Source organism: Gadus chalcogrammus, chromosome 20 (assembly GCF_026213295.1).
Source record: "Gadus chalcogrammus isolate NIFS_2021 chromosome 20, NIFS_Gcha_1.0, whole genome shotgun sequence".
NCBI lineage: Eukaryota > Metazoa > Chordata > Actinopteri > Gadiformes > Gadidae > Gadus > Gadus chalcogrammus.
The window spans coordinates 6,664,408-6,686,517 of record NC_079431.1 but is presented as its reverse complement, the minus strand read 5'-3'; the positions used below and the strand labels follow the sequence as shown (position 1 = coordinate 6,686,517).

Sequence of the window (22,110 nt, the reverse complement as noted above, 5' to 3'; positions counted from 1 at the left end):
AAACGCGTACAATTTATTTTTCTTTTTACAGTCCATTAAATAAGTCGTGTTGGGTAAATAAATAGCGTTTGGAGGGTAGATTCAATTATTTTAACAACTTTCTGGTGGGGATTTGAAAATATCGTGAAAACAACTTTACAACATGAGTTTTTATTCGTGACTCATTTCTGTCATGTCGTGATTCTAGTGATCTGAAGGCAGGAGGTGGCTGCGATATGGCTGCGACTCCACCTCACACCGCGCACACTTGTTGGCACTCACATTATGGACCATATTTTTGGACACCCTTATCAAGTCAGTGGCATATGACAAAAAAATGTGCTTTGATTTCCAATCAACAAAACATTAAAAACACAAAACATATACATATTAAGCCATACTAAGAACGTTATTGATTTGGTGTATCAAAAAAAAAGAACATTTTTTTAATATGCATATTGTGTTAATGACTAAATAACCACAGCTGTTTCACCATAAACACTCCAAATGTATATATGTTTTTATTTTTTCATTTATAACAACAAAAAATAACAAAAGGGACATATGTGCAACAACAATGTGCATTTGAAAGATATAGATAGGGAGAATAAAAAATAGTAAAAGTAGTTATTTCTAATACAAAAATACAATCCTGGGCTTTGGGACATTGAATTGGAAGCGGGTATCTGGTCGTTGCTAGGTCTTAATCTGTTCATTCCGAGGTCTTTTCTAGATTCAGTATGTTGAAACTTTATACAGGAAGGATTTCAGGTGGTCTTCACTCTGAATACGGTGGGCTCATCTAAAGGAGGGAGAGACAGATTTAAAATTAGAAGCTAAGGTTAAGTTCTGGAAAACAGCATTGTGCACGCGGGCATACATAGACAAATTATACATAGACATACATCATGAATATGTGTACGTGCATAATAGCCTGAATTATGAACATGTGTACAAGTATATAATTGTGAATTGTCAGGTAGCAGTTCAGTCTTAGCCCCATTCAACTTTAACCAAAAGTTTGACTGAATGTTTGCAAAGTGATCATATTTTTGGTGGTTTTTGATTTCTCTTCAAATCGCGATTTTAAACAGTGAGATTGCAATTCAAAGAGGGTTTTTCCCACGCTAAACAAGTGGGAACGGCTGAACCAGGGATGCATTATCAAAGGCTATTTAGACTCCAAACATTCCCCACGTGTAAACAGATGAGTTTTTAAACATAGATCTAGAATCCAGGTACTTCTTTCTTGTAAACAGGGGGCCTATGTATCTATTGCCTTGATATCGTCATGTCATTAATAAGGAGTCGAAGGGTAGAGACGTATTAGCTCTAGGAGGGCTGCAGCTCAAAACAGGTGGATATTGCATTTTAAACCAAGAACCTTTCAGCTAGGAGTCTAAGGCCCAATCCCATTTCTACCCCTTACCCCTTCCCCTTACCCCTCCCCCTTGTTTTGAAGGGGTAAGGGGTAGAAATGGGATTGGGCCTATGGCCCAATCCCATTTCTACCCCTTATGCCTTCCCCTTACCCCTTACCCTTACCCCTTCAAAACAAGGGGGAGGGGGAAGGGGAAGGGGTAAGGGGTAGAAATGGGATTGGGCCTAACTCTACAACCACTGCTAGACTAGACTATCCTAGTTCCTGCCACCGATAAGTCTGGTATTTTGGCCAAAGCGGTAGCTCAGTATCTAGGGTTTTTGAGGTTCTTACTGTGTCGAAGCACAGCTGCTGGTGCAGCATTTGGAACACCCCTGGACTCATGGGGGGCTCAGGGGATGAGCAGTGTGTCAGCGGTACGCTCCCGTTGGACCTGGGGCGAATGGAGAAGCAGCTTTACGCTCACCCGGCCGTGTACACTATTCACCTTATTCCCTTAACCCGCTGGCCATCTTGAATTATGAACATTGAAGCGGATTCCTGAGGATTTAAGATTTATCAGTATCGCTCCTCATTCTACAAACCCACTCTGTGCGAAGTTCAGGGTTTTGTGGGAAACTACGACAACTTTAGTGTAAATGTCTCTGACCGACGTGTATTAGTTTTAGTTTTTCTCGTGGCTATCATGTGGCAGAATGTTCTGCTCAGTCAGTATCATTAGCAAAACTTTTCAAAATATTTCTCGTCAGCCCATGGAATCCCTGTTTGGAATAATTTGGAGTTCAAGATGGCCGCCTAAGGAATAAAGCGAAATGGCAGTTAATATCATTAACTTCATGATAATAAAAACATAATCATAATTACGCAGTAGACTAAAGCATTATATATATATGTATATATGTATGTATATGTATATACACAGTATGTTTATAGAGATCCACTCACGGTAGCTCAGAGATGGGGATCAGATTGGCAGACAGGTATGGATGGACTGAAATAAGTAACCAAAACACAGAATCAGAATTGACAAGCAATACACACATTCCAAAAAATGTTTTGCTCCTGCTAATAATGAACAATAATGTATGTGCAGTTACAATTATATTCAATAATTGTAACTGCAATATTATAAAACAATATAAAACGTTTTTTTTAATGTGCTTTAAAACACATTCTGTCATGTGTCCATCCCTCTGGCGGCCATGACACTATCTTTTCCTCCTCACTGTTAGTTTAAATCCCTTGAGTCATTTTGAGTCGGGACCCAATTTGGAACATGGTGTGTAAACAAACCCAAACAATCCCCGAAGCGTTCCGTTACCTTTGCTCTGGGGGCTGTTGTAGTACCGGCTGAAGGCCTCGTCTTTGGGGATGTTGGGGTACAGGAACTTGAGGGGGTTGTCGGTCACCAAGCCCTCCGAGATCACCTTGTAATTCCTGAGGATGTCGGCGAACGGCAGGGCTATCAGGCGGCTCTTGGTGTACGGCTCCACGGAGGTGAAGTTTGACTCCCCTGTGGTGAGGGGCATCATAGAGAGACAAGTGTTCCACAGATGCAGTAGAGGGGCTCCTTGCGTGATATCCCCCCCTTTTATCAATCCCCGCATTGAGAGCAGACTCAGCAAGGAGCAACAACAGTAGAAATGGCGAGAATCACAAGGTAAAAAGTACAATAAAAATGAATTGTGTTTTACTTGAAACGCGTTAGTGTAACCACCACTGCCTAGTCTACTTAATGGTTTATACAATCAGACTAAACGAACAAATGAATAATAGTCCACCCACTAATGTTTCATAGCAGTGTGAAACAGTAGTGGTCACTTCCTGCTCATTCTTCGGAATTAGAACAAATGAATATCGTCATCTTCAGATCCCCGTTTTCAGGTCAATTAAATCCACGGTTCTGTGCCTGAACAGTAATAATGATTTCGTTTTTTTTCTTCCTGGTTAATATAATTGTTGGAAGGTTTTGAGCCCTGGTTCGGATTTTCTATCGGGCACCATTTCTAAGCAACCACTGTCCCTCTAATACTACTACTCATAAAGCATGCAGGCTGGTCAGTGCCAAGTGATATCTTCGGTGTGTGTGAATAATTTGGTTTTCCCACCATTGTCTGCCTGCTCCACCCACGTGAAGGTGATCCCTCCAAGGTGGCTCTCGCTGAAGCGAAGCAGGAAGGTCCCTCCCTCTTTGCCCTTGAGCAAGGCTCGCTCCTTCTCCTTGCTCACGAAGCCCATGATGTAACTGCACAGAGTGGTCGAAAAGAGATGTTTACGTTTGTGGTTACATTACGGTTTTTCATGATTGTATACGCACAAAAAAATTGAACTATGCACACAATTCTGAAAACTTGAAGCTCATGTATTAAATACAAGACTCCAGACTGCTAAACTGTAAGCACAATTCCACTGTTTTCACATTTTTGCTAAACAGTAAGCACAAATCTCATAAATTAGCACACTTGGTTAACCTGCGAACAACTAATTACCAATAACTCCAACTCAATTCTCACCTGTTCAAACTCAACTTGCAAAACACTTCAATCATGTGACCTTGGGTGTCTTGAAAGGCGCCTCTAAATTAAATGTATTATTATTTATTATTATTATTATTATGTGTCATTTGGCCTCATCAGGATTGGAGGTGGGATACATACTGATTTACATGTAGACCTGTTTCACCTCATTTATATTGTTAATTTTATTTCAGTTCAGTCAGTTCAGCTGAACATTTTACTGTATTACAGTAAAAATATATATATTTGCTTTGTTACCTTTTTGTACTGTATTTTGCACTGATTTCCTCATTACATCCCCCGAAAGACCAACATTTTCTTAGTGTTGTGTTTTTCATTTTACTTATCAGTGCAATTACTGTACTGTAATTGACCAAAATAGGTAACATTGGTGTATTGTCAGAACAATGTTGCAGCAACAACTATAGCTGTACATTATGACTCTGGGAAGCTGGGATTGTGAGTTTAGCCCATTGGAGCTCATTGGATAGACAAATATGCATTGTATCCTATTCTGATACTCTGATACTGTCAATGCAATATTTATATGATATATTCACAGTATTGTATTAAAATATAACAACAGTCTTTATACTATATGTACCACCTAATTGCAACTTTAAAAAAGAAAGCTATTTCTAAACAATTGTATACATTGGAATATGTAACATGGCCTCATAAAGCCAAAACATATGTAAATAGTATTTTGATGTGTTTTGAATTGATCACATCAGTGTTTAATTGATGCTCTCTAAGAGATATTCATTTGATAGTTGTGTTTACTGTTTGGTGGTTGGGTTTTGAGAAGAATTTGTGTAGTTTTGACAAAATGATTATCTCTTCTCAGGTTTGTGTTTAGAATTTTGAGAAATTGCGCTATAGCTTCAGAAAACGTGTTTAAACAATTGAGAACAACTGTAAAGCACATCTAGTGGACCACGTCAATTGTGATTGAATCAGCGCCCGATTTCATCAAAGTAACTTATATGAGAGGCTTATAACTATTTAGAGATTCACATTACTTTATACTATATCATTATTTTTTTTCATACATCCTCAGTGTATTTTCCATGCTGTTATAAACTTGAGAGGCAGTTGGAGGGTTTTGTTAAAGAATGGGTTAGATAGACGGATGAGTTTTTAAACATAGATCCAGTGATGTTGCTAGGTACGCGTCCTGCGTCCCTGACGCATTAAAATCTGAAAGGACGCACTAAACTCACTATCCATGCGTCCCGGGGACGCATCTAATTTTCCCCATGAAAAACGATACATTGTGAACATTAAACAACTCGTGTTTAATCACAGTAACTGGCCAAAGAAACCTTCTTGTGAGCAGATCGGACAAGCGCTGTTTCAACCCTCTGCGCATCTACTCGGCGCAGACGTGATCCCCTGTACAAAGTATCGCGACATGCTAATTTAGCCGCTACCAAAACAACTAGCTCGTCACCGCTGATTTCATTTCAACAATTAAAAATACGAACTTCATAGTAAATAAACCCACGTTTCCACTGCTCGATGCTGTGCTCATTCGTGTCGAATGAAAATCAAACAGGATTTTTTTGCAATCCTTCTGATTGAATATATGTACATTTATGACAAATCGTGAGGACTAGGCTTGTGACACACACACACACACAAATGTGGCGCTCGCGCGGTAATAGCTCATTGGCGCCACCTAGTGATCATTATGTGCAAATGCACAACCTCTCATTAAAATGACTTAGGGGTCATTTGACCCCTCTTGCGGCGCTAGGAGTAAGTAAAAATGGCCCGGCGTTTCTAGTGTGAAAGGTTGAGTACTCCAGCTCTAACCATATCATACCACCATCAAGGAGTTTAACACTATTAATTTAATTTAAGAAATAGAATAATAATAAAAAAGAAACACATTTTTTAAACTGGGGAGTCGACTCGGGACCCATTGAATTTCTCAGGGACCCACCCAACTCACCACCTGTGGGTCCCGGGGACTCACTACATTGAAAACCTATCAACATCACTGTAGATCTAGAATCTGATAAACAGAGGAGCGAATGGAGGAATGAAGGGATGAGTGAGTCATTAAATTACTTGTCGTTCCAGACCGGCAGTAAGTGTTTCTTAATCAGCTCCAAGATGGACTCCAGCCAGATCCAGAAGCTGAAGGCCTTTCCTGGGATATTCTCCTGGAGCAGGCATAAGTGTGACAGAGACACATGAATGACGCTGGTCCCAGCTGAGCAAATAGGGTCAGAGTCCTGGGAAAGCAATGGGCCTGCACTTTGGCCATTGTTACTCACACTTGTACATGAATATGTCCTCATCATGCCAATCGGATTAAAATTTTCAAAAAAAGTTTCCCCTACGTTCATTCCTTTTGTGTGTTTTTTTTTTTTACTTTACTTTACATTTTTTCTATTCTTATTTTATTATCATTTTGAAAGTAATGACCAACTACTTATGTATGACATCTGGAAATAACATGTGGTCATCTATAATGGCATAAGTCCAACCAGTGTGTTGGATTCTTCAGAATTCAAGCCTTTAAATGGTTCAACGTTACCTTGGAGAACTTAGACCAAGACACCTGGATGTCACCGGAGGAGTTGCCTAGACCTGGGAAGAGGTGGACAGCAGTAAAGTTAACGTAGGTAATGCACTTTTTGTTTGAAATCTCTTTACCAATGCTCTGTCAAAAGAATTGAAGAAATACGGTTTCTGTCGCTGTGGGGCCTATCATTTGCACATCCAATAATTTCATTCATCCCAAATGAAATGATTGGATTATCTCCTGTTTGCCTCCCTACCTGCACGCACTCTGCGTAATTTGGACCACGCAGTACATTTTAACGTTAACATGCTTTTAAGTGCAATGTACCCAGGAGCTATAAGTCTATAAGTGTAGGGTACCCACAAGCTATACGTCTATAAGTGTAGTGTAGTACAAAGGAGTTTTAAGCCTTAAAGCGCAGTGGGTTACAGAGGAGTTTTAAGACTATAAGTGTAGTGGGGTATGGAGGAGTTTTAAGTCTATAAGTGTAGTGGGGTATGGAGGAGTTTTAAGACTATAAGTGTAGTGGGGTACGGAGGAGTTTTAAGACTATAAGTGTAGTGGGGTACAGAGGAGTTTTAAGACTATAAGTGAAGTGGGGTACAGGGGAGTTTTAAGACTATAAGTGTAGTGGGGTACAGGGGAGTTTTAAGATTATAAGTGTAGTGGGGTACGGAGGAGTTTTAAGACTATAAGTGTAGTGGGGTACGGAGGAGTTTTAAGACTATAAGTGTAGTGGGGTACAGAGAAGTTTTAAGATTATAAGTGTAGTGGGATACAGGGAAGTTTTAAGTCTATAAGTGTAGTGGGGTACAGAGGAGTTTTAAGACTATAAGTGTAGTGCGGTACCAAGGAGTTTCTCCCCCAGCATGAGGAGCTGGTCAGGGTTGAGCCCTCTGCCTGCAAAGCTGGAGAACTGCCAGCTCAGCACCTCAGACAGCTGACTCCAGCTGGCCCGGGGAGGGTTACCAAAGTAACCTAGGTTCTGCGAAAGGCAAATCATTAAGTTCGTTATTTTTGGTTGAATCAGAGTACTTAATTAATCCAGAGGGAAATTGTTTGTCACGATTTACTTAATGATAGTTTTGGGCTGGCATGTTTGGTGGACTATCGATCTTTCCCCTATGTGGATGGAAGCGCTAGAGAGTGACAGGGGTTGATGGTGGTGATGTGTGTTGGGCAAGAAAGGGTGGAGAGCCATCTCACCCTGGGTTCGTCCGTCAGAAGGTTGTACCACATGACCGAGGCCCAGCCGGCAGGAAGCTGGCTGACGTTGGAGATTACCACTAGGGGCAGCGAAGTTGTCTAGGGAACAAACATTTAAATGTAATTCAAAACAAGGTTAAATTAATCCCTGATATACTTAGAAAACATTTCTGTCTTATTCTTTCACTAAAATGTAAAAACGTAATACAATGATAACAACCGACTGCGAGATAGGGTTGGATCCCTAGCCTTTTTTTTATCGCAATCGTCATTATTTTTTAACAAAATCCTTGCCTTTATAATTAAGATGTCTTCTAATCAGGTAGGGAATACAAATGTGTTTGTTTAAATGTGTGTTTAAATCTACCTCTCAAATGGATCTCTGTGATTCTAAACTTCTTGTCGTTTTGCCCAAGCCCTTGTGGGCAAGCAAAGCTAGATATAAGTAGTTTCAATGTTTGAAATAAAACTTCAGACCTCCAGGTCGATAGCGAGGCCCAGAACCATGAAGTGAGCTTCGAAACTCAGAGAGTGGAGTTCCTCCGTCACACTGAGGAGGCCCTGTAACACGCACACACACACGCACGCAAACGCACACACGCACGCACACATGTCAATGTCCACAGCCTTCCTATGTTGTTACCCGTCAAGGAACAATGGTTGGTCATTGTTACGTCAATGACCAACCATCTGCAAACAACTTTGTTTACCAATTCTTGATTTTGCAACGATAAATTATTAAGAAGCTTAATGTTGACAGTAATTTATCATTCAGGGCTCTGAAGGAGTTATTAGTTTAAAGTAGTCATTCTTAATTATTGCTCTCACCTCATTCCCCTTCGCACCATTGATGTACTTTTTCTCTTTAAGCTGCTGAAATACACGCATGTTAATATCAAATCTCAGACATAAATAGACAAAAATACTACTATTTGAAGTTCCATAGCAGAAGACTAAAGGTTCAACAGCTTCCACCCATTTCTGTTCCCTCCGGTTACTACTAACTCTATCTATAAGTGCAGTGCGGCGCTGGTCCTGCTGAGGGCACTGTGTCCCTTCAGCTCCACAAAGCAGAATTCTATCTCAGGTCCTGCCTGCTTGTGGAGTTAAATTTTTTCGGACTGCCTGTTACCGGCCTCCATTCTTCCCCAAAGACATGGCACGTCTGATACATCTACAACACGTGGCTTCAAGATGTCCAATGTGCCGTAGCATGGCTACACCCACTATGGCTCTGACAATGGATTTGGTATGTTGTTTATTTTACATACTTCTAAGGACCACTGTGTAACATTTTCTCTATGCTTGTAAGAATGTACACTCTGCCGGTTTGCGTCAAGAAGTTGCCCAGCCAGTTAAAGGTCGACCGAAAGCTTTAATAACGTTGGAACTTGGAATTGTGAAAGTCTCTTGCCTACTTACTGGGAAGGGCTCGATCTTATAAATTTCAACTTTATTTTTGATTTTTAATTTGTGTTTGTGCGTGCGTGCGTGCGTGTGTGTGTGTGTTATACCAGGTGTCTGAACTCCACCGAGAGGCAGCCGTTGGCCGAGTCCTCCACGTCCATGGCCTTAGTGCTGTTGGTCAGGATGAAAAACTGACGGTTTCTGAGGATCCAAGACGATAAGAAATACGATTAAGGAGTAGGAATTTGAAAAAGTCATAATATAGTTATTATATTTTATGTTATATATGCAGTGGTTTTATTAATTAGTTATATTTCAAAAGGTCCCAAAAATCCTAGATTCTTTTTACCTAAACATAATTGAGAATGCTAATATCAAGATTGTTTGTAATAAATAAAGGGTTGAATAAAACTATATAAACTTAAACAAAGACAAAAGTTTGGTGTGGTGTCTTAACATCTTAAACTGGAACTTCCTGTGTTACAGATGGCTGTACTTACAGTCTGCCGGGTGGTAGGTCCCTAGACACACGTGCAACACAACCACACACACACACACACACACACACACACACACGTAACACATACACACACATATACATATAGATACACATACATATACAAGTAACACGCACACACGTACATAAACATACAAGCACACATAAACATACAGACAAAAAGTAAAACAGAATGAATACAAGTTTAGATTTATTATATGTATTTTCTGCAGCTAAGGGGCAATCAAAACAATAAAATAAGTAGTTTGATGACATCGTGAACCTGTGACGTAATGTTGGATCATGGGACTGGTTGTCTTCACCAGCATAAATATGAATGAACTATCGAGATACAACTTATTATCAAGATCAAAAATAATGTGTTACTCACTTATCAAAAGTTGTTTTCACTTTCAACTGGTAGTCCACCTCAGGAAGTTTAACCAGAAGTCTGGTTAGATACGAGAAACAACTGTTACTTAATACAACTTAATGACACATGATTATCTAATACCTTGCTAGACCCGCTAGGAATATGTGATATTATATTTTTTTGTTTTATATACTTTCAAGGTTTTTTGGGTTCCTTTAAATTGTATTGCTTCTATCTTGAACAGGGATTCCTCGAAAAATAGATATTTTCATATCAGAGACTTGCCCGGAACAGGTTTATTTTTCACTGTCATATTTTATTTTGTTCAAAGTCATTTGAAACGACGAGCATCTACGGAATGCGATCCACACAGTGCTAAATCAACCCAGTTGGTTCCTCTCTAACTAAATGGCTCAATATAGATAAGTTAATATAGTAGTGGATATAGTCCCCTACGTGAGACTTCCTGCTGATCAAAAATAAACTATTTTTTTAGCTTAAAAAAAAGCACTCTTTGCGTGGCATCTTGAAAATCTTTAACCGTATAACACAAAAATGATAGAACAAAATAGAATTGATAGATGGATTAACACCCAATGTTGTAATCTGTGAGTATAAACAGTGGTATTCCAAACAAGTTTTTTATTGAGCCAGTGCAGCCATCATGGGGAGGGAAGCAGCAGGTAGCAACAACAGGCGCACAGGTTGCCAGGACAATGGGGTAACCGTAATGGCCGTACCTGACTTTGGTGGTGAACTGCACACCGGTCTTGATGATTAGGGAACGCTGAGGGTGAGTGGGCATGCACGGCTGCACCTCAACCACAAACGAGCTGTAAATACAACCACACACACAGACACACACACAGGCACACAGACACAGGCAGGCACACACACACACACACACACACACACACACACACACACACACACACACACACACACACACACACACACACACACACACACACACACACACACACACACACACACACACACACACACACACACACACAAACACAAACACACAGAGGCATCCACCCACATACTATTATATAAAACTTCCCCATTTAAACCATTTTGTATACATGACAGCAGCAGCCAGCAGAATCATATCAACATATTATCATCAATTAATGTCTTCATCTTAATCTCTTCTCGTGTTATCTTTCAATCAAACTTGTTTTGAATTTACAAATATTTTCTAGGTGCTCTATGATTTAGTTATTTAGTTGCATTTTTTCATTTATATATTCATTTATTTGTGCATTTGTGTTCTTCTATCAGTTATCTTTAACACTTTCACTTTACACATTTGAACCATGAATTTAACCCATTTTTAGATTATATTGGAATATTTTATTATTTATTATGAATTGAATGCTCTTTCGGAACCCCCTCAGTCCTCTGTTCTATAGTTATATTCCTGCCTAACAGTGGTATTCCTCATAACATTAATTAAGAAAGCACTTGCATTGTCATTGTCAATATTGTAACTGATGAGGATTTTTAGCTTTTCTTTTTTCTTTTTCATTAGGCTGTGATTGGCCACTTGACTCGTTCTTACCTCTTGATGACGAGGTAGACGAGGCACCTGACCGTCTCAGCCATGTGGGGCGTCTGTAGTGGGATGGGGTCGCCCTCGTACGTTACCTTGACGACCAGCTCCCCAAGCTTGTCTAGCTGACGTTTTATCTGGAACAGACTATGGGCAGTCCCAGTGAACCTGAGGAAGAGGAAGAGGTAGAGGGAGGAGGAGGTGGACAGAAGGAGGAGGAGAGGGGGAGAAGTTGGGGGAGGAGGAGTATGAATTGGGGAGGAAGAGGAGGCAGCCGAGGTGAACGACAGATGGAGGGTAAAATATTACAGAATGAGGAGAAGATATATCATGAATTGAGAGATGAGGTCAAAACAGAAAGGGAAAAAGTTGAAATAGATCAATCAATGGATGATTGAATGTACAATGAGTCATATCCTTGAATGGGACGATGTATGGATGATAAGTCGATGGATGGATAGATTGTTAGTGGATGGATGGATTGATTGATGGATGGATGGATGGATGGATCGATGGATGGCTGGACGGGTTAATGGGTTGATAGTGAGATGGATGAATGAACAATGGATCGATTTAGATGAATGGCTGATGGAAAGAATAACAGATGAATGAATCAGACAGTTGGAGGGAGAGCCGCAGAGGCCCTGTGTGTGTGGGGGGGTCAGTACCAGTTCTGCAACAGCTCGAGGCCGGTGAGGAGAGGACCCCCGATGATGGAGACCTGCTGCCTGCGTCTCCACTCCAGCAGCTCTGGGTGGAGATCACACGTCACCAGGGAGTCTACCTCCTTGATGACATCACCCATCTTGGACAGGATCTCCTGGCAGCACCATCACGATATGTTGACATGCATCACAGATCAGAAGAGAAACATTGAACACGTTGTGGCAGACGGCAGGGAGCAGCGAGGGGAGTGGTGACTGATGGGAGATATCAGGCAACCTGCTGGCTCCGCCCCCAAGCCTTACGTGGACTTCCTCCCGTAAACGATGCAAGCCTGAGAATCATTAGGCAGGTCCTTGGGGTTAAAGGGGAGAGCAGGCTACCACACGGGGGGGGGGGGGGGGGGGCTAGAGAAGTACAGACAGCATCTGTGTGAGTGTCTGGAAGTACTGTATGGCCAGAGAGAGAGAGAGAGAGAGAGAGAGAGAGAGAGAGAGAGAGAGAGAGAGAGAGAGAGAGAGAGAGAGAGAGATTACTGATTACGGATTATACCCTGATGGAGGAGGATGACCCTTTCACCACCCTGATTGTAAATACCCGGTAAATAAATCCCCCAGACATTGAACTGCTCTCTGTGTTGTGTGGCTTCACTGTTCAAATTGGTAGCGTGGATACCCCACACCCACGAGCCTGCTACAACTTCTTAAAATAAAATATGTCTTAAAAATTGAGAGGAAATAAGATTAGGTATTGAGATGAGGTGGGCTGAGAAAATATAAGACTATCTAACAGTCTACAGTTTCAAACATTGATTAAAGGTTGGGTATGGGATTTGCGAAACGCCAGCAGATTTTGAAAATACACAACACAAATGGTCCTACCCCCTCTCCTTCAACGCTGACTCCACCCATTTTAAGTACATGGACGCGCAATCATGCACGAGCGCGAACACAGATGTGCGAGATCGAGCCATTAGCTAGTTAGCTAGCTAGGATAACAACAAACAGAAGCTTGCTCTGGGTCACGAGCTTTGAGTACGTGCATGAAGGGGTCACACGCAGGGAGCGGGGGAGGGGGAGTGCAGTACGACCATTTGATTGACGTATTTACTGTCCAATGCCACTCGGTGGTTCTGGAAATCATTGGCTGGAGTTTTTCGAGCCCTGCCCGTTCCACAGATGTTTGACTTGTTTAATTTTCATGTCAGTACTTCTAACTTAGTGGCTGTAAGTGGGTTATGATAAGGATTTCAAGTAATTTTGCAAAAATGGCCAAAAGAGAATTCCATACCCAACCTTTAAACACAATGATGGCTGGTCGTTAATCGACGCCATCTTTTTAGGTTCGTTTTGTACACCTTGATACGTGCACAACATGCCCATCTTAGATACAAGTTGATACTTGCACATACATCTCATGTAGACATTGATGCGTGCCCAACACACATCTCATGCAGACCTTGATACGTGCACAACACACACATCTCATGTAGACCTTGATGCGTGCACAACACACACATCCTATATACACCATGATACTAGCACAACAAACAAACAACTTACATACACCTTGAAACATGCACAACACACAAACGTCTTATAAACACTTTGAAATGACACACACCTTCCTTTTGAAATCCAGTCTGTTTAGCATTTCCTGTAGTCTGATCACTTCCTCTTTCATCCTCTGGGTCGTCTTCTCTGCTGGATCTAAAAATCATGCGAGTGCATGCACACACACACACACACACACACACACACACACACACACACACACACACACACACACACACACACACACACACACACACACACACACACACACACACACACACACACACACACAATGCATACACAAACACACCATGCATACAGACATACACACACCATTCGACACATATCACATTGATTATCAAACATCATCCAACAGTATTTTGCCATTTTACTACTACATTTACTACATCCTCCCATTCACGTCAGTGTACAAATAAAAACTTTTAAGAGTGTGTGTGTGTGTGTGTGTGTGTGTGTGTGTGTGTGTGTGTGTGTGTGTGTGTGTGTGTGTGTGTGTGTGTGTGTGTGTGTGTGTGTGTGTGTGTGTGTGTGTGTGTGTGTGTGTGTGTGTGTGTGTGTGTGTGTGTGTGCGTGTGTGTGTCTTTGTAACGCAAGTTACCTCGAGACTGTAAGGTTTTGTAGCGCAAGTCGAACTCATCCTGCATGTCTTCGATATACTTCACAGCCTGGTCCATCAGCTGGTTTAGTTCAGATGAGAAGATAGACAAAATGTAGGTCTCAACCGGTAGAGCAAGGCATTAACACTACCGGGGTCAGGGGTTCAATTCCCACTGGGGCCACCCATACTATGTATGTAGGCAATCACGTTTTTAGAAGACGATTTGGTTGAAAGTGTCCACCAAATGGCAGATGTATTATTTATATAATCAACCATTACTGTTAATATCAATTATATAGGATATATATTATTTTTGTATGCATTAATGTCTCATTTTCTCACACACACATTTCTTCAACTTCAACATGTACATGTTGTGAATCCCAACCATATAAGTGGCATCATTATGTTGACCTGATAAAGAGTCGTTTGCTGGTACCTGGACACTGCTTCTGATGATGGCGACCCGGTTGTCAATGTTCTTCTGCTTCTCCAGAGTCACAGAGTTTGGCATGGAGTTCTCCAGGGGACCCTGTACAATAACAATCTGTTACCTTCGCTCCTTCCGTTCCCTCGAAAAGGGAGACAGCTTCACATACATGTTTCTTAGTCGTGGATAAAAAAATCTATCAGTTTGTGGTGTTAGCAACTGACACCATTTAGCAGTCCAATTTAATGATCTGCTCGGAATTGCACGCATTCTATTCGATACTTATTACTATATCTACTGAACTTTTTTCAATATTATTATAACATATAGATATGTTATGTGCATATGTTAATATGTATATGATAGATGTTTTGTGTGTGCAAATGTATGTGGTGCACATGCCCTTCCCCCCCAACATCTGGGGAAACATGAAAAACACAAATCCAGGGGAGACCTAATGTATTGATAGTATACTTCCATTGTGATCTAGCTTACTACAATGTTCTACTTTATCTAAATCACAATGTTAATTCTAGCCACCAAGCTACTGCATTGTTTCCCACACAGACTCGCCCAAGTTACATAGACTTAACTTGGGCGAGTCATTTTTTATTCGTCATCACATACTATTTTTGCCTGAGGCACGTCGGATGGATTTTCATCGACAATGGTGTTGAAGACAACAACTCCCTTATGGGAACAGTGGGGAGAGGAGGGAAAATGGAGGGTTTATAAAGGGCTGATTATTGTCCCACGTTCACGCAACGCAAGGGGGCTACGGACCCCTTACATCCTTACGGACCCTCCTTGCGTCCACCGCAAGCGCCTGACGTGCACCTCCCAAAAAAATTGAACCCTCCTTTGAGGTGACGCAGCAGCAAGGGCTGTGATTGGTCCGCTTCTAAAGACCAACGCTGAACCATCTGCGTGGTCGTTGCGTCGCGTGACCGTGGAACCATAATCAGCCCTTTATGGAACGAAGGGCGAGTCGGGGATGGCGGACGACCTGTTGCTGCATGCATGCGGAGGACAAGATGCGACGCTCCTCTCGTAGGCAGGTGGAGATCACGCGGGCGATCAGCCCCGGGTTGGTGTTGTACTTCATCTGCAAACACGAATGGACACGCATGCATGCACACACACATGCACACACATACACACACACACACACACACACACACACACACACACACACACACACACACACACACACGCACACACACAGAACAGAAACAAAGAAAAAAGGCTTTCTGATCACACAGGCTGAGTAGCAGGGCTGTAAATCAAAACAGAATAATGGGGATCCATCAGTCGTGTGTGTGTGTGTGTGTGTGTGTGTGTGTGTGTGTGTGTGTGTGTGTGTGTGTGTGTGTGTGTGTGTGTGTGTGTGTGTGTGTGTGTGTGTGTGTGTGTGTGTGTGTGTGTGTGTGTGTGTGTGTGTGTGTGAGAGTTGTGGAGAGGAACAGGAAGCCATGCGGGATGCCTTGAGCAGGCCACATGGATACACAAACACACATAAACACAATAACATTACAACACAACATACACGTAAACGCATACGGGAAACAATACACTTAGGAACACACCCTCATTCACATATATATGCACATGAGGCAAAAACGTATGCATGATAACAAAAACCCACACATACACTGACTAGCACATGAACTTGAAGACAGACAAAGAAACAGCCCCACCCAAGCACGCACACATAAGACAAAAATCACACACACAAACACACACACAAAACCATTCAGTCTAACAGGTTTGTAACGGCTAACCCTCGCTTGGAGGAAGTATCCTCTAACCTGAGGCCATAATGGAACATTCCTTAATCTTTCACTCCTGCTGTTTCCTGTAATAACCCTATTCTCACCCGACACACACACACACCAATACACGTCGTCTAGAGTGACCCTAGTTGAGTCATCCCTCTAGGTATGACTTGACAAAGTGGTAGCGTCATAAAAATATGAAACTATTTAGTCACTTTGACACTGGTATCCAAAGCAAGTCATTAAGTCGTCATGAAGCTGGTAGAGATAAGGTTTTTTTCAAGACTAGCGGGAATTAATTATGACACTGATAGTTCATTTATGTGTCTCAAGCGTCAATATTGAGTTTGTCCTCGATAAATATCTCAAAAAATGTCAGTTCAATTTGTTGAAGTTCAGTTATGTTACGTATTTTAAATCTTAAGGATTTTATGAATTCATTTTTGTACAAAATACACAAACAGCCGTGTGAGAGCGCCCTCAACGTTGACGACAGGAAGCAGTGGTCTCAACCTCACAGTTGTGTTGTGAAGAACTAGTCTCCTCTCACTCTCTTTCTGCGACTCATGCAGACCTATGTATGGGGCCTAAAGCAACACTTCCACCCTGTGTTTCCTGTTCCTGTTTCAGGTGACAGGCCCACAAACTCTTAAAGTTGAAGTTTCCATCACAACCACATTGTCAGAGACATGTTTATTTGTATACTGTGTGTGTGTGTGTGTGTGTGTGTGTGTGTGTGTGTGTGTGTGTGTGTGTGTGTGTGTGTGTGTGTGTGTGTGTGTGTGTGTGTGTGTGTGTGTGTGTGTGTGTGTGTGTGTGTGGGGGTGTGGGTGTGGGTGTGGGTGTGGGTGCGTGCGTAAATGCGTGCGTGCATGGGTATGAGTGTCTTTCTATCTCTTCTTTACTCTACTCTACTCTACTGAAGCAGGAACCTGTAGTTGTGGTAGAGGATCTTAAGGTGCGAACACACCAAGCGCGTTACTCGCGTACGACGCGTATAAAATTGGCAATTTTTCCATAGGGAACCATTGGTTTACGCGCGTATGAGACGCGTACACGCGTAAAGCAACATTTTACTCGCGCGGTTGTTTCTCTGTACTCTCCTGTAATTAACTATATCGGACTGCCTACTCTCTCTAACCTCCATGCTTCCTGCCATTCTGCCCTATGTATTTTAACTTATTATGTTGTCCTTATGTGTCTATTTTATCACGTTTTTTGTATATTTCATTGTGTGTTTTATTGTGTGTGATGTACAGTGTCCTTGAGTGACTTGAAAGGCGCTTTTCTAAATAAAATGCATTATTATTATTATATCCTAGTGTACAGTGGTGGAGCAGGAACCTGTAGTTGAGGTAGATGATCTTACGGTTGTTTCTCTGTGCTCTCCTGTAATTTACTCTACCCTAGTGTACAGTAATGGAGCAGTATGGCGACACATTAGTGCCATAATTCACTGATGCGATAAAAGATGCATTTGGGCGTATTATATTATTCCACACGCGTAGATATTAACTGCGAGCGCGCACAAATTACCTCTGCGCGCGCAAAACAGCCTCTCTGCGCGCGCAAAACAGGGCGGGCTTTCCTATGATTGGCCGTTTCTGAAGCGCGATATTTGATTGACAGCCCTCCTCACATTCAATTCTGAATTGTACAGTAAATGGCTGAAACGATAGTTACGTTAACTTGTAACTCTAGATTATATGAGTATAGGCGCAGCCTTTTAAGTGTCGGCCTCGTTGTCCTTTAAATAGCTGAAGAAAAGCTCGACTATATTTGCGAAATGCGGACGTCGTCGAGGCACGCCGCACGCGGACGTAATTTAGGCCCACGCTGTTAGTGGGCGGGGATTACAAATTTTTCAGTGCTACGGCTCACGCCTAGGGATAACCCAATAGCGATAGCCTTAAAAGGCTGCGCCTATACTCATAGATTCTAGAGTTACAATACGTAACTATCGTTTCAGCCATTTACTGTACAATTCACAATTGAATCTGAGGAGGGCTGTCAATCAAATATCGCGCTTCAGAAACGGCCAATCATAGGAAAGCCCGCCCTGCCTTGGGAGCGAGAGCGCGAAACATCTTTCGCGAGAGGCTGTTACGCGCGAGAGGCTGTTTTGCGCGCGCAGAGGTAATTTGCGCGCGCGAGAGGCTGTTTTGCGCGCGCAGAGGTAATTTGCGCGCGCGCAGAGATCATTTGCGCGCTCGCAGTTAATATCTACGCGTGTGGAATAATATAATATGCCCGAATGCATCTTTTATCACATTAGTGAATTATGGCACTAATGTGTCGCCTTAGAGCAGGTACCTGTAGCTGTTGGTGGATGATCTTCAGGTTGTGTCTCTGTACTCTCCTGTAGTGTACACTACCCTATTGTATAGTAGTGAAGCAGGTACCTGTAGCTGTTGGTGGATGATCTTCAGGTTGTGTCTCTGAAGGAAGTTGGGCTCCTGGGCACAGCTTCTCTCCAGCTGTCCCAGCAGGTTGGTGAACAGCATTGCTGCCATAGACTCATTGCGCTCTGCTGTCTCCCTGAAAAAATCACATTACAATACATGATATATTGTATAATATCATGATATAGTATCTTATACTATATACATGATACATTTTATTATCATACGTGATGTAGTAGGCCTATATTTTATCATGATGTAGTATCTTAAAACATATCGCTTACTATATTATAATACATGATAAAGTATATTATACAAAGTGTTATAATATATTACAAGACATGATATGGTATCTTAAAATATTTCTTATACTACATTATAATGCATGATATGGTATTTTATCATATGTATTATACTATTATAATACATCATATGAGGGAGGGAGGAGGAGAAGAGAGAGAAGGAGGAAACAAGAGGATAGGAAAAGGAAAAAGGTGGAGAGGGGAGGGGAAGACAAATAAGAGGATGGGGACTATTAAAACCAAAAGCGACAAATATAGAATCTACTATAAAAGACAACAGGAGTAGAGACCAAATGAGCACCAAGGCCAGGAAGATAAGACAGAAAGCGAGGAAAATAAACCTCTATAAGGAGCAAACGCGGGGAAAGTCAAGACGGGAGAGGACTCACCAATCCTGACCCTCGATCCAGTCTGCTAGACCCTGTCGGACGTCCATGGGGAAGTTGTCATTGTACAGGTAGTCCACGTGCTCCAGGAGACCGACCTCGAGCTGCTGGATCTGTTTCCATTGACTCATCGCGTCACCGCACCGCTTAACACACGCAATTAATCAAATGTAATATAAATAATATATATACTTTCTCTTTAGAGCGCACGAAGGAACACCAAAAAGGAGCCAATCCAGTTGTGACCTAAATAAGATGTGTAAAATGGGCTCTTTTTGTCTCTCCTCCCTGATGCTTGTTCTACCAAACTCATGTGCCCTATGATTGTCCTACTGACTTTCGCTTTTAATCCGCTGAGCGCTAGACTTCCGAGTGACAGGTTTTACTCAAAGGGCTGTCCGAAATCATGTAAACACGCCTTCTCGGAGGGACACGGGTACGCCATGTACCTTTTAAATTTTCAGTTTCAATATTCTTGTACCCCTTCCAGAAAACATTTAGGCGTCGATCAAGTCTATGGACGTTGGTCATGGAGGTCAATACGACGTCTTGAGGGACTGATACGAAAGTTTTTCTGACGTCGGTCTTTCGACCCACGTCGTTTCCATGACTCATAGACGACATCAATCCACGTCGTTTCAACGTTCAACGCCTAGTTACTAAATACTCACATAAAGTTGGACATTGACACACCCACCAAACCTATAACAATTATATGCCAATGATAGTCAGTTACTTTACTACTGTCGGGCACTTTGTTTACGGTTTAGTCACTTTACACACTTTATTTGTCATTGCTAATTCTTTTTGCATTTTGGAATTATTCATCAAGTGCATCAACAATCTCCATTTGTACCGGACCTTGTATCAAGCCGGGATGTAGCAAACAGTATTAAAAACACTAGGGAAGACGCTAGGCTAGGGAATAGAACAGTTGCGTGAAGCCTAGGGGCGGGGCGGCGCACCGCCGAGCGGTGTGCGTCCAGCAGCCGCCGGTGTGGGCGAGTGGGCGTCCGAAATAATGGGGGCGTTTTGACGCGCCGCTTCGTCGCCGGTGTGTGTTCCCGACAGCGACCGTTCATGTGCACTGCGTTGGGAATCTAAAAGTTATGCAAAGCAGGTCTTATTTGTCCGATAAAAAAAAATCGGAACTAAACAGAACCTAGTAAGATCAGTTTCAAGTTCGAACGCCTTTATTTCCTTGTAGCTTATCACCTGCTATCCTTTTGCTTTGATTCAAGAGGAGCACATTGTATTGCCACTGTATGGAAGGCTACACTTGCCCTTATCTAGAGCTGGTTTATCAGTGCACAACGTTTAAAACTGAACAAAATCGATGCCAACAGACGGTTACAATGTCAAACAATAGTAAAGTAGCCTATGTGATATGATGGTTGATCATTTTATATTGCGTAAAACATTCATGTTCCGCCATGTTCATGCGCGTCACTAATAAACCATACGTCACCAACTGGGGAACTCTGTTATCAAAAGCGCGTTCATGATCATGGTGATAAAGAGACGGCTCGCTAGTGATGACGCTCACTTTTTTTAATTTTTTTGGTGCGACAGCCTCCTCAACGATGGGAGGAGGCTGAGCATAAAATGCACATCCTCGTCAACAGCCAGTGCATTCTCCTTTTCCTTTTGGTCATGATGGATTTCTGGAACGCAAACAGCGGCTGCTCCAGCTGTCTCCTCCGTGGTGGTAGAGGTGCAGGACGCAGCGGTGTGACCAGAGCCACCGTAGAGGTAGTGGGAGGAGATGGAGGAGAGGTGTCCGCAGCGGACTGTGAGAGGCTGGAGAGGGAGGAGATATCTCCTCTTCACTTTCAGCCACCACCTGTGAAAGAAAGCATACATTTGTTTGTTTAAAATGTGCAAATTAAAATGGTGAATTCTTATAAATATCTCTGCACCTGGCTTCACCTAACAAAAACCTTAAGGGAAAAGTAGATTTGTATACAGAAACAAGTCTTCTTTTTCAATCTTGAACAGGAAGACTTTACTTAGATGTGTTATACATGCATGCCTCATCTTCTAATTTAAAAATACTTAGAGGTCTTGCTCTCGATTGCCTTCCCTGAAAAAAATAAAGGTTAAATATCTTATATGATTTGTGTCTGTTTACAAATTTTAATAGGGTAATTACATCATCAAATCGTCATTCCTTTAGCACAAGCTCATCAAGACACTAGTATGTTAGGGTATGTTTTTAGCATATGTTTTAGGCTAGCTTTTGTTATAGGCCTACCAGTAGCCTACCTCTCGTTGGGGAGACATCATGGGCGCTAGCAGGGCCAAGATCTCCGGTGCTATCTCCTGGCTATCCTGGCTATAATCTCCCTGCTCTGAATCCATATTGCTGGATGTCACCCTCTCCTTAACATGGCGCTCAAGGAAGCCCATGATGGCCATATATTGTCTAAAAGTGGGGTCCCTGGTTTTTTAATTAGAATGAGGGCCATATTTGAGATACATACCATGGACATATACTAGCAAATATTTAAAATCCCGTGTCTAATTGT

General features: G+C 42.0%; 1 protein-coding gene across 4 annotated transcripts; it reads right to left on the bottom strand.

Moving 5' to 3' along the window:
• Positions 1-89: 89 nt before the first annotated feature.
• Positions 90-20,206, bottom strand: stat4 (signal transducer and activator of transcription 4). Of its 4 annotated transcripts, XM_056579704.1 has the most exons (23): positions 19,586-20,174; positions 18,895-19,030; positions 15,724-15,822; positions 14,727-14,819; positions 14,288-14,366; positions 13,739-13,824; positions 12,121-12,272; positions 11,462-11,620; positions 10,635-10,727; positions 9,913-9,972; positions 9,526-9,546; positions 9,133-9,226; positions 8,447-8,491; positions 8,096-8,179; positions 7,619-7,717; positions 7,262-7,397; positions 6,425-6,477; positions 5,953-6,047; positions 3,469-3,605; positions 2,682-2,873; positions 2,306-2,351; positions 1,694-1,793; positions 90-781 (listed from the first exon to the last, which is right to left on the bottom strand). In XM_056579704.1, the coding sequence occupies exons 1-23, from the start codon at positions 19,711-19,713 to the stop codon at positions 758-760; spliced, it is 2,211 nt and encodes a 736-aa protein (XP_056435679.1). In that variant the 5' UTR covers positions 19,714-20,174; the 3' UTR covers positions 90-757. The 4 variants fall into 4 exon arrangements, with proteins under 4 accessions (XP_056435679.1, XP_056435678.1, XP_056435677.1 ...); XM_056579703.1 differs by lacking the exon at positions 90-781 and having other exon boundaries at positions 1,574-1,793; positions 8,447-8,488; positions 19,586-20,206; XM_056579702.1 differs by lacking the exon at positions 90-781 and having other exon boundaries at positions 1,574-1,793; positions 19,586-20,203.
• Positions 20,207-22,110: the final 1,904 nt, after the last annotated feature.